This window comes from Phaenicophaeus curvirostris, chromosome 1, assembly GCF_032191515.1.
Source record: "Phaenicophaeus curvirostris isolate KB17595 chromosome 1, BPBGC_Pcur_1.0, whole genome shotgun sequence".
NCBI classification, from domain to species: domain Eukaryota; kingdom Metazoa; phylum Chordata; class Aves; order Cuculiformes; family Cuculidae; genus Phaenicophaeus; species Phaenicophaeus curvirostris.
The window spans coordinates 146893352-146906824 of NC_091392.1; the positions used below are offsets into that span (position 1 = coordinate 146893352).

The 13473-nt window shown below is 34.9% G+C and overlaps 1 protein-coding gene across 10 annotated transcripts in view; it reads right to left on the reverse strand.

Annotated features, from left to right (window-relative positions):
- ATP11A (ATPase phospholipid transporting 11A) overlaps window positions 1-13473 on the reverse strand; it is a 117651-nt gene that overhangs the window by 14212 nt on the left and 89966 nt on the right. For 7 of the 10 annotated variants that reach the window (XR_011339190.1, XM_069877891.1, XM_069877882.1 and 4 more), the window contains exons 18-26: window positions 13092-13273; window positions 12145-12396; window positions 9572-9746; window positions 8250-8352; window positions 7851-7996; window positions 6834-6893; window positions 5218-5345; window positions 3411-3546; window positions 2819-2842 (exon numbers count right to left, since the gene is read on the reverse strand). Coding sequence is in view for 9 of the 10 variants with exons in the window: in XM_069877891.1 (XP_069733992.1) it covers window positions 2819-2842; window positions 3411-3546; window positions 5218-5345; window positions 6834-6893; window positions 7851-7996; window positions 8250-8352; window positions 9572-9746; window positions 12145-12396; window positions 13092-13273 (1206 nt within the window). In the remaining variant the exon portion in view is untranslated. The remainder of the gene's footprint in view (window positions 1-2818; window positions 2843-3410; window positions 3547-5217; window positions 5346-6833; window positions 6894-7850; window positions 7997-8249; window positions 8353-9571; window positions 9747-12144; window positions 12397-13091; window positions 13274-13473) is intronic. The other 3 variants (XM_069877873.1, XM_069877924.1, XM_069877932.1) reach the window with 1 other exon arrangement.

A 13473-nucleotide genomic window follows, 5' to 3' on the forward strand; every position in this document is an offset into this window, starting at 1 on the left:
AGGAATGGTTAAGGGAGGAAGAGCAGTGGATGCAATCCATTTTGAAATTAGCAAGGCATTTGACAGTATTCTTTGGGAGATAAGGCAGCCTGAGCTGGTAAACAGCCTACTACTTGGGCTGAAAACTGACTTAACCACTGGACTCAAAGTTTAGTGATCAACAACTTCATGTTTGATCGGATGCTTGGCAATGAGTTAACTATGCCAGGGACCTATATTGGGGCTGATATTGCTGAATATCTGTCAGTGGCCTCAATGGTGGCACAGAGCACCATGAGCAAATTGCCAGGTGGTACAAAAACTGAGAATGGCTGACAATGAGCAGCAGAATCTTAATCCAGAGGGACCTCTGTTGATCTGAGAAGTGGGCTAACAGATATCTTAGGAAGTTCAATAAGGAAAAGTACAAAATCTTACATCTACAGAGGAGTAACATCAGATATCAGAACTAACTGGTCCTGCTGAAAAGTAAGTTGCAGTGGGGTTACAGTGGACTCCGGGTTGAATACAAGCCTATACTGTGCCTGTTCTCTAAATAAGGGGAACTGCAAACTTGGCTGTATGAGGAGGAACATGGCCACTGAATCAAGAAAGGTTAGCATCCTCCTCTATTCAGGCACAATGAGATTAAACCTGGAACACCATGCCCAGTTTGGGGCCCTTCAGTTTAGGAAGGATGTGAAAAAAATTGGAAATGATCAAGCGGCAGGCAACCAAGATCAACAACACTGTGTAGCTCTCCCATGAAGAGAGGCTGAAGAACTTAGTCTGGTTGAGGGGAGGTTAAGGAACAACCTAGTAGCTGCCCACAAATATTTGAAGAACAATTACAAGGACAAAGAACTGTAATAGATCTCTTCGTCAACAAGAAAATTTCTGCTTAGGTATTAGGTATTATGGAGGCAGAAGAACATTGGAACAAGTTGACCACAAAGGTTACCAATCTCCATTCTCAGTGATACCCAAAACTCAAAAAAGACTAGACAAAGTCTTGAGCAACTGCACAAAGCAAAGAATTGAACTGGATCACCACCAGGGTGTCTCCCCATTTACGTTATTCTATATAAGCTCACCCAATGTTAGATGATAGGGAATACACATGGGCAAGTGATCACACAAATGTGCTGCTAAAAAAAACCCTACAACCCTGAGTGGAGACTGCAGCCAGAGACAAGACACATCTGTAGTAAACTAAGCTGAGATAATCTGACCAAGTGAGAACAGAAAATCATTAAAAAACCCCAACACACATGACTGGCTGAAAGATTCATTATTCTGAGTAACCATTTCATTATTGTAAAATTACTCAATATATGAACAAGCGTACAGAATGCAAGATGAAGTGCAGAAAACCTTCAGCATTTTGATTTGACTTTTACTTAGTTATTTAATGTAAAAGTTGAACAGTGTCATGCCCTTGTTACAATATTTTGTATGCCTTAAGGAGAAAAGAAAAGAATAAAAAAAACCAGTGCAGTTAAAACTGGACAGGAATCTGGTTCAGGAATTTCAAGTTATGCAAATATTTACTGACTTTCTTCTTGCAGTTAAATTTTAACAAATATGACTCGTATGTCATATCTGGCAACACTTGGAGAGCCCAGTGTCAGTCTAAATTTCTGCATACTGAACAGATATGTCCATGTTTCCAATAAAAGCTGGTAGATTAAATAAAAGAGTTGAATCAACCCCCCATCTCTGTTTGTCAAGCTATACAGAAAGCATCAGGCTGCAACCTCTACCTACTCAATTTTTTAGCTCAGAAAATGAGGTCATAGCACAAGGACACCTGACTTTGTAAGGCTGCTAATTTAGCACAAAGAAAGGTAAACAGCAATGTGGGATGGTGCGAGTTAGAAAAACTCGCAATCTCTTTTCAGCATTGACTATACTTATACTACTCGTCTTTTAAATCTTTTTGTTAACATGTAGAGTCCGAATGTGTCATCAAGCAATACATTTTATCATAAACTATTAACATGGGTATCTAAGTTGTACACATACACATTCAAAATTTGGAAATTAGACTAGCTTTAGAGCTTTATCATGAAGGATTTGATTTAATATCTGCAATAGAAGCAGACTAAAATTTCAAAAAGGAACCTGGTCAGCATATTTGGAATATAACTCATTTACAAAATATGTACAGGTATGAGAAGTCTAATTTTATGGACTATAAATACAAGCTGATGCTGCATTTTGAACATCTAACAACATAATGGTATCAGAAAAAGTGCTGCAGTGCACAGTTATGCCTCATGATAATTCATTCTGTCCTTAGGAAAGATCTTTAACAACTGTTCTCTCACACACTATAAATTCATTTCCCTAACAGATGTCACAAATATGGTACTTAATGATATTGGAATATCGCATTTCTACCAAATGTGTATATCACACATAGGCAACAAAATCATGCCCAGTTTATTTTCTCTCGCTTTGGGGGTCTTTTCTAAAGCCATTTAAGCACTTAACAGAATAGAATATAATAAATTTTCTGTAACAGAGTGTCAGCAACAAAACATAGGTTTCAGAAAAGCACAGAACAAAATAACAAAATGCAAGGAAGCAAAAAGCCTATTTTTTTATAACGTCCATGGTTGTTTACCACACCTCATATGCCCTAAAAAACCTTACACTCTACATCAACTCTTTATATTTTAAAAACTTACGAAGTAGCAATAAAGAATATTTCTATCTATAGGTTTAAGTGATATTTTGAAATAATTAAAGGAAATATTTAACTGCTCTTTAAGAGTTTAATTAAAGAACAGTGAAAGATGAAATGGATATCATGACAAATCCACAATAGTCTTACCATGTGAGTGCTGGTTGTCATTAGCTGAGGATAGGAAGAGAAGCAAGTAGCAAAAAGAAAAAAAAAAGCACACAAATAAAATAGACCAAAATATCAATGGGTAAAATAAAATGCAAAAGTTCTTAAAATTTGCATTCATGTGACCGCAAAACAAGTAGAGAGATTATTTTAAGCTGTCATATGTAAAAACAATTAAAATACTAAAAAGCTTGTTATAGTTAAGCTCTTCTATGATCATTCATAACTACACTACCAAGAGTCTTTTGATGTCTTAATCAGATATTCATCAGATGCATGTTAGGCACAAAATAGAAAAGTTACTATGTAGATTCTGAAGGAATACTTGGAATTTACAATATATATTTCTCCAAAGTTGGCTAGTTCTATGTCTTACTAGGCCTGTGTTTACCAATACACAGAGTTCCGACTGCATAGTCCAGACTTTGATAAACAGATAACCCACCTATCTCATCATAACTCACAAAACAGTTATCATCCGTGCTGGAAATCTTGAAGAAAATAATTAAAACTATGGTCATAGCACACTCAACATTAAAAAAATTACTTTTGATAGATCAAATCCAACACTAACCTGTCCATTGCTGGTCAGAATTGTGTTGTCAAACAAGAAATAGGCACCAAAGAAAAATACCACAGCATCAAACACTCCTAGGAATGTCCAATAAATAAATGCACGCCAGCGCAGCAAAGCATTCTTGGCAACATCTCTGCGTAAAACAAGAGAAATATAGAAAAATGACGTTACTCATATTGTGTTTTTTGGAAAAAACAATTAAGAGATTGCATGCAAAACTACCATATTTCCACACAACAACTGCCTACCACTTAATATTCAAATTCTTCCTGAGCGTCCTCTCTTTTTAACTTAATTTTTACTAAGCCTTCTTGACTGCTGCCTGTAATTACGTCTATTTCAACTATATGGTAAGTTCTCCTGTGCTGCACTCATTTCTTTCTCAATCTTTACAGAAGGTATCTTTTTTCCACTATTTGCTATTTACGTGATGATCCACTGTTGATTTTCAATTGAGACACTAGAGGACTCTGGAGACTTTGCTTATTTCCCAGGGTTTACTTCTATATAGAACATTGTAACAAAACAAGATATTTGGTTTCTCCATTGTTTTCCCACCAAAACCAGAGGGACTGGTCAACAAGAAAATTGTTCACTAGCAGGCATTTTCTTATTACAGAATATTTTAAATGTTACAACTTAAGTTCTTGCACACAGAATGATATACACTAACTTGGAACGTATCATAATGTATCATAAGCCACATCACAGTAAGTCAAAACACAGTTAAATGAAAACCCTGAATTACAGAAACATGAACTATCAACCCATATTTTCACCATATGCACTTGAAAACCTGTTCAATAAACACATGAAGTAATTTCTCCCTGCAGATTACCAACACAGAGTGCAAAACTGACTGGTTAACAGCGGCCTCATCTGGCCTAGAACAGCTGCAGTATTGCTCAGAACAGCTTAGGAATAGACTCTGTCAGATATCAAAAACCAAATGCTTTGACCAATTATCTCCGCTAGCTTTCAAAAACCAAAAAGGTCTTCTGACTGACCATTTCTGAACTGAAAAACATTTAAAACAAACATAAAAGAATGTTCTCTTATATATCATATATAAAATGGGGGCGGGGGGTTCAACGGTAGTATCTTGCATTCATCTTCCAATTTCGTAGGTGAAAACAAACTGTATTGACTACATTTTGGGCATCTAATATTATGTCCCTCAAAAAATGTTTGCTCTTTGATTATCTACAGCTAGCACTCTCTGAAACGTACTGGTTTTGCAGCTACAAGAAGCAAAACTGGGCACTGTTACTAATTTACATGGTCACACGCAGTTAATTGGCAAGAGCTGTATTTCAGGTGGCTAAAAATCTAAACCCGTCGCAATTCCAATGCCCAGAAGTGAGTCAACAATATGTGGAGGACAACGTTGAACACCACAGAGAATATATCCTGTGGTATGACATTACCATTCAGCCCTCTCTTCTTTGAGAATAAAATGTACGTGGAAGAAATAGCATGTTTTCTCTTTTTAAAATACACTGTTCTCCATGGCTGAAGAAAATAGAGTAATTAATAAATCATAGTTTTATTGGTGGAACAGCAGTTTCTATTTTGTTCTCACTAGTATAGCAAATGAATGGCGTGGATCAAAGTATATAAATCTACATGTGAAAATACATGTGAATTTATTGTAGCTTGTAGACTGTGCACACGATCTTCAACCCTTCTGTGGCAGCACAGTTGATGTTATGCTGTAACCTTGTGATACAGAAATCATGAGGACTTCAGAGAGAGATCTCACAATCGAACAGTCAAACTTTGGGGCACAATGGATGAATTTTACCTGTATAAGGAAGGCTCTCTCTTGAGTGTGTCTGCACTGACATGTTGTTCCATTAGACCGTATAAGAGGATAGGAAGGGAAGTGAAGCTGATATTGTACAGTGTTAGATACGCAGTATCGTATAAAGTCTGTAGATAGAAAAGAAATAAATCAGCTAGTCTGAATTTTAAAATAATCCACTGCATGACACTTGATTTTAAATGAACGAGTCAACTGCTTCAGAAAAAAACCCACCTATATCCCTTCAGAATGAAGGCAAACATCCCCCAACAGCTGCTAATTGATATAAGACAACTTTGCACTTGTACCCTATTCATCTGGAGAACAAAAGGTCAGATAAAAGATTGATTTAATAGTCTGGTTCACATATCAGCCCCTTCTGACATTTCAGCTGTAAAACCAATTCCAAACTACCCTAAATTCATCTCTGGAACATCCAACCATCCCTTTTATCTCCTCCACATCTATACAACATGAAGACAGGCAGGGAGGAAGGGAAGGGGGAGTACTCAGAGCTTCTATATAAGATGCGATAATAACATCATTATAACTCTCAAAATTACCACATCACCCTACAGATAGAATTGCTTATTTCCCAGAACCTACTTAGTGATCATTTATGCCTTAAAAGTTGCTGTTAAATCCCCCTTTTCAATTCAGAACTACATTTAGCACTGAAAAGAATAGTAAATAATACTGAATTTTCATCAACACATGCTTTAATATCGAAATCCTAGTAATGCTTGATAAAACCCTAGAAATCTTTTAGGGGTCACTTGACATTAAAACCAAAACAGACTAAAAAAGAATATAGTACTGTCATTTTTAATCCTTCTGGAGCTTTCTTTTGAAACATTCCACAAATTCAAAGCAACAGTACTATTTTCTCCCAATTAAATCCTCCTCTTGTCCAATTTAATCCTGAAAACTTAATCCTCTCTTTGTCTAAGTCTGGTCACTTGTTCCTTTGGTTTTTTGCTCTCTCCTTCAGATTAAAAAAGGTAGATTTTTCTGCACAAATTGGATGACAGCAAAGGGGAAAAGCAAATAAACAAAAAAATTAGAAAGAATATTGGATCCTCTCCTGAATGATGGCACTTTTCTGGTGAGCAGTAGTTCATTTTTACTCTATCTTTGTGTTTATTTCTCCATTTTCAGCGAACTGAATGCCACTATTAGTCTGGTTTGCCATTCATACTTGTATACACCAGAGAAGATTATAGTTTATTCTCCCATTTTCATTCTGCATTCTAAAAAAGAGTCGCCAGTCCAACTGCTTATCTTTCAGGATTGACTCTGTCCACGTTCAATAAACTTAAACCTAACATACACTACATTTCCCACAGACATTTCACTTAGCTATTTGCAAATTTTGGATTCTTGTATTTTCTGATATGAAAAATAACATTGCTTTCATGATAATTAATAGAATTTATTTCCATTAGTTAACTGCAATTGCCACTGAAAACCATACCAACCACAAGCGATGCTCTTCTTTTTAAAATTTGTAAATTAACCTAGAAATTTTCTCAGCTGAACAGGCAACAACATTAAAGGATTCAGATTTTTTAAAATGCTGAAGAGAAAATCTGGCAGTGAGGAAAAAGAAAACTAACCTGTTGTGAAAATCCACAGAAGAACTGATATAAAAACTGAGGAAAAATGAAGCAGACATTCTGAAAGACAAAGTGACACAGCTGTCAAGGGAAATACAAGCACTAATCTATATGCTGTTCAGTGCTGTAGCCATGTGTATCATTTTTATAACACTACTAATAGTAAACACTGCAGGAATTGTACAAAGAGCTCCATATAATAAACACATTTCTCACCTTAAGGGAGTACTGCTAAGAAAAATACATAAAATATTTTGAAAGTAAACTTGTAAGTCTACAGATGCAAATGCAAGGGCAATGAATTTTGTGACCCAGGACCACAAGTTGAGTTAAGGCAAGCTAAATAAGGCAAAACCCACAGGAGGACACAAACTGCGATAAGCAAACATGGATACTCTGGTTAGCAAGGTTCTCAGCAAAGTAATTTTAAGATATTCCCTGCTGTGACACCAAACTTCATCCTCTCCTAACAACATATACAGTCAAACACCAAGACCTTGAATTATCTTCTGAAGGTTCCTTTCGATAATATTTCACTGTTTACTGAAAGAACTCTGGATTTCAACATTTAGACATAACAGAATTGCCTAAACAGGGGGAGGCACGTAACAAACTTCCTCAACCTACACTATCCCAATTAATTTCGAAACTAACAAACTAAGTTACATTCTCAAATACTATTTTCATCTTGATTTAAAAACGCCACTGTAGTGAGAAGCCAGAAGGTACTGAAAATAAGTATAACAGTCTGTTGGAATACGTAAAGACAGGGGAAAAAAGACAAGGTGAATTTTCTTTTAAACATCTCATAGATTGCAGAAAGTATCTATATAAAAGCTATTTCACTTCATGGTCTGAATAAAAACAATAATCCCATTTCAACTGTGCATCTGGCACTCAAGAAAATCTCTTTATGGAATTATTGCTTTTTTGTACCATTGAATGTGCAAACTGTACATAGTCAGGCATTACTATGTAAGCTTGAGATTTATGTAATTAGAATAAGCATTCTCCTACCTTATAAAAGAAGTATTGCACAAGTTCAGATATCCTAACATAATAAAAATGCCCATGAACAAGCAACATTTTTTTCAAATGTTTAAATTTAGGTATTGCATAGTCACTGTTTCTCGCTGCTTGACGACCTTCTTTGCCAATGATTCCTTTAAAAAAAAGTGATGAAGCTGTTTAATAACTGAAGAACTATTTCAAAGACACAATTATTTGAAAAATAATGTATTAATGGTATGACATCGATCTAATATGAAATCACCACTGTACCTCACAAAATTCCTGGTGTAAATTCACTGAACGTTGTCTATAAAATACATAACCTGATTCTTTGAGACTGTCTATTTTTAAGAAATATTTTTTTTTTCATTCTGTTTGAATTAATATTCTAATAAAACCACTTACCTATACCAACATGCGCTTCTAGAATCATACTGACATCATTCGCTCCATCACCAATGGCTAATGTGATAGGATGCTCCTTTGATAACTTAATCAATTTTACAATCTGGAAAAAAATTAGTATTAAAAACTCCTCTGTAATGCTTTGCTTATTTTGCATGAGTCTTCAGTTAATTAAAAATTACCCACACAGTTATATAAGAAATTCTGTGAAGGGACACAAAATAAGTGTTACCAATGCAACTGTTATACATAAGGATCACAATAGTTTCTTCATAGTAAAAATACTTGCTCCAAATGTAAAATCACATTTTTTCAAATCCTTCTGAACTCTTTTGAGAGAGATGGACGGGAGAAAGGAAGAGCAGAAGAAAGGAAGAGGTTGAGATGACCTAATGCTGTGTAAGTGCACTAATAAACTGAAAGTGTTCCAGAGACAGAACAATTTCAAAGAAATCCTGAAATTAAAGACTGAATGATTCCAACAACCTGTCTGTGTAGAAACTTTTTCTTACCATTTAAGAAAAGATAGGACTGTATGTATTTAAACACTGTTAAGAAAGCAACTATGAAAAAAATTGACTTCAAATCTCTCAGTTATAAAAGATCACTTCTGTAAATTAGTTACTAAGCTGGCTTCAACTAAAAACTTGTACAAACTTCCAGAAAGTTTAAAGAGTGCTGGCTAAATACAAAAATAAATGCTACATACGCTGTACCTGAGCACTGAGAATAAGACATGACAATTTAAAAGGAAAAAAAAGCTTGTATTCCAATGTTTATTTCCTTTAAAAATTTCTCAGGTATATTGAGATGTTCCAGCAATGGAAAGATATGTATTTACTTGATACGAACTAGTATAACAACAGTCAATAATTACTTAATGATAATGCACACATTTTTCTGTCTGGATTCTTCTTTCTCAGCTTCAAGAAGAATTATCACTGTACAGTAATAAATAATGCAGGTTCTTGTAGTATCAACAGATAGTAAACTATTCAATGCTTGTTACATTAAAAAGGAGGCAATTCCTTCAGTTCATTAAATAAATTCATTTATCAGCACGTACCAACCATAAAATTTGCATAATATGTACATAAATCCAGTTCAGGTGCACAGCACGGTGCCATTTTAGCATACCATTATCTAAAATTGCTTGCCAGTAGAAATTTTCCCCTATTAGTTTTTTTCTTTTTGCTTTTTCAGTTTGGAAGATAAGGAAGTGAAGGACAACATTTTACGTTATTATAAGTCATAGAGAGTATTAACTTTCAGTATTTACATACATCCACAGCAAACAAACAATTACAAAAGGAAGTACAAACCTGTGCTTTTTGCAGAGGTGCCATTCGACAGCATAACACAGCACTGCAGTTCCTGCAGATTTCAAGAAAGAGCTCTCTGTAGTTAGCAGAGCTCCCATCTTGTCTAGGTTTCATTATTAATGATAATGCTGCTCCATCAATAATTAAACCATAATCTTGCATATCAGTTGAAAGTCTGTTCAGGGATAAAATATAAACTAAGAGTCATTGTAAAATTCTCAGACATAATTTAAATTTGGCAATAGGTCTTTGGTGAAAATTAATTAATGAAAAAATAATGAGTATGGAATACTGTAAAATGAATATACTTCTAAAGGAAATTCCTTGTACAGGACTGCTACTTATAACATTTTAAGATTATACATTATGTTGAACATACTCAGTGATTCATCAGATCAAAAGCAGCAATCTGACAGCTCAATGACCACCAGTGAGTGTATGATTCATAACCTTTTCAGCTTGGTGTGAAAGGGTCCCAGGAACTACAGTGAGTTTAACAGAGTTGCAGGAACAAAGTTAATTTTGTTGCACATTCCATAATATAAAGACAAAGTTACAAGGGAATGGCCTTTAGTACTCTGAAATCTACTTTCATGAGGAAAATAATAGTTTGGTTCTGTTGTTTTTTTCCCTGAGGGTCTACATTTAAGGAAGTAGGCTAAGTCTGATACAGGTGTGCCTGTATTTCTAATATCAAAATATAATAATTATATCTCCTATTTATAAAGCTACAATGTATTATTATTATATATAAATCTATTAGCAGCACACCTGTAATAATTCGGGCATTGCAAGAAGTATAAAACCATGGCTGTGTGAAGCAGTTTAACACAATAACACATATTAAACAATAGGGGGAGATAGTGTGCACTACAAGAGTGGTTTTCTGTGGCATCCAAACTAGTTATTTCAGAGCAACCTTGCATTTGCCTGCATTACACAGCAGCCTCAGGCTTCAGTCAGCAGTGATTGTTGGATAAACATACATGGATGTTTGTTTGTGCTCTAGTTTCACTGCTCTGAGGGGTGTTTCCAACAAACTTGGTTTCATCAGGACCGATTTTTGTGAGGAAAATACCATACTTATTAATGTATTTGAAGCACCTTCAACATCACTACTAGAACACAAGATATTTTTGAAAAACGAAGTACTGTAAACTATTTTTAATAACAGTTCACAGGTATTTTCAGCACTAATAACGTAACACCATTAGTATACAATGTTATCAAACAAAAATGTATTATTATAAAGTTCAAGCAATGTACTGAATGTTTGATGGATCATAGCATAAGATTTTCAGCTTGTGCATCCAGACAGAAACCTGCTATCACTGTCTTAGCCCACTTTCCAACTCTAGCACCAAAGACAAAAAATTCTGATGAGTCTTAATGTCTAGAAAATTGACACTGCACACAAAGTTAAACAAACATGTTTAAATATACCCTGCAAGACATAAGTCCTGAGTGATTTAAGCTAAATGTGCTACAGATGACAGAGAAAGACGATTTATTTAACTGAACGTACAAAGGTTCTTGCTTAGACCAACAGGGCTTAAAGCGTAAGGAGACCTAAGAAAAATGTTCTGGCCCATAGTTTAAAGCGGTAAGGCTAAGAGGTAAAGAAACTCTAAGGTTAAAACAATATTGCAAATGTTTGTTAGTCTGATGTTTCTTAACTACAAAACTTATTGCAAATGCATACAAAATGTACTTGCGAGCTGGTTCCATGTTAAAAATAAAAATAACTCCATTGTGCACAGAGGTCTTTTCCAACCTGGTGATTCTATGATTACGTCTGGAAGACCAGCGATTTCTTCCTTAAGATGAGAGCAATGTTTTAGAAAATAAGAGTAAGTAGCATGTACCACCTAGGAAGCTTCAAATAAGTAGCCTAATTTACTACCTGCACAAGGCTTAATTTTTATTATACCTGTTTTTTGCTTTTTAATGCCTTTTTCTATATTATTCAATGTTGTGTTTCACTTCTGCATACATAATACTTATCCTTCAAAGGATATTCAAACTACACAGAAATCAATGATTTCTCTATAATTTTGGGCACTTCAAGTATTTTTAGGCATACCAGAAGATTTGGTACTACACTGTTGCCCATCATCTGTCTGTAAATGTAGAATTATCTTCCCTTGAAAGAGGGCCATATATTGTTGCTTCCCTTGACTTTGGTTTTATCCAGAAAGTCACATCATATGAACTCTGATTACATGAATAGATACTATCTGTCTCCTTTTTAAAAGTGAGAAACAGTACTTTGCTTTACAATCTTTTCTAAGATGAAATATTTTTGCAGTAGAGAAAATATGCAATTAGTGTCAGCTGTGATTTTTCTTTTAATACTTAAAGCAGTAATACAAATGAGAGAGAGAAAGAACCAGGATGGAAAATTTAAACTTATATAGAATAAACTTACATTCAACTGCCATACAATAATTCACACTAACAAAAGAAGTTGAAGCATAATATGTTGCTGCACTTGTGGTTATCAATCAATTATTTAATTGTTTATTAAATGCACAGAAGCCTGTTCCCAGTTGAAAAGGCAACATTTTCCTTACCCTGAGAAAGTATCCCTGGTTAAGCTGCCACTGTGTCTTAGAACAGTTTTGCTCAGGTCAAAAAGCACATCGTGTAAACTTTGCTCCTCAATTTTCTTTGTGGTTAGCTCAAGTATTTGTGTATTTCTCCGGAAGAGTTTGCAAGCATAGCATGTAGCTGCAGCAGTCTCCATTTTGTCTCCTGTCAGAACCCAAACTTTAATTCCAGCTTTTTGGAGTGCTTCGATAGTGTCAGCAGCTTTTTCTTGTAGTCTGTGGAAGTGAATCGATACCATACATTGATAGATACTGCTTGGAAGTGAGAAATTTAGAGGTTCCTATTGAAAGGTTTCTACAATTAAATAAAAAAAATTTCAATACAAGTTGTCAGACCTAAGAAATTTCCTGAAGGTGTGAACGCCACAACGTTCAAGGGAGTATTATATTATAAATAATAATTTTGACACTTTCAATGTGCTCAAAGTTTCACTTTTCATATATACAAGCCTAAAAGACAATATGCTTCATTCCCCAGACAAGTACTTCAATTAAAACATTTACAGTGCTTTCAGCTAGTAGCATCAAAGAAGTACTGCTGAGTTAAATTTACCTACCAGTTTTAGTAGAATTTCTGAATTTTAAGACTAAAAGATTCTTCCTTCCTTTCCTCAATATCCATTTTGTAGTTCTTTCCTTCAAAACTTTATGCTACAATTTGCTCAATGAGGTATTATATGAACTGTATGTAAATGGCTTGAATGTACTGATTTTTTGTACACTTAACTATTGTTACTAGCTTACTTAAATTATAAAGTTATCATGTGTACATTTAGCAAGCTAAGGGTATGGAACTGATTCTAATGAAGTTTTTATTCAAAATAAATCTCTAATCTAGAAAAAGAGTTACAAGAGAGTCTTCAACTATTTGGTAACACTGCTAAACATAAGAGAATAAGAAATGTACTAACCGGTCTTCAACAGCTGTAGCACCAAGTAAAATAAAATCTCTTTCTATCTTTTCATAGACTTCTGCCAATTTCTTTTCCCGGTCCTGGAGGGCCAATTTTGCATTCTGAAGCAGCTTCTGTACATCGCTATATTCTTTTGTTGTGAGCTTTTTATACGCAACGCACAATGTTCGCAGCCCCTCCTAAAGCACATAACCAAAAGAAACAAAAAGCCTTTTAGAAAACAATTCTTATGCTTCTTGCTAGTGTGTATGCTGGAATATTTGAAAAATTGGAATGATTTTACTGTCAACATGAAGAATCCCATGGCTCAGTGAAGTAAGTGCAGTACAGACTAGATCACAGGTCACCTTGATTCTGCGCTGCCCTGGAAGCGGCTACA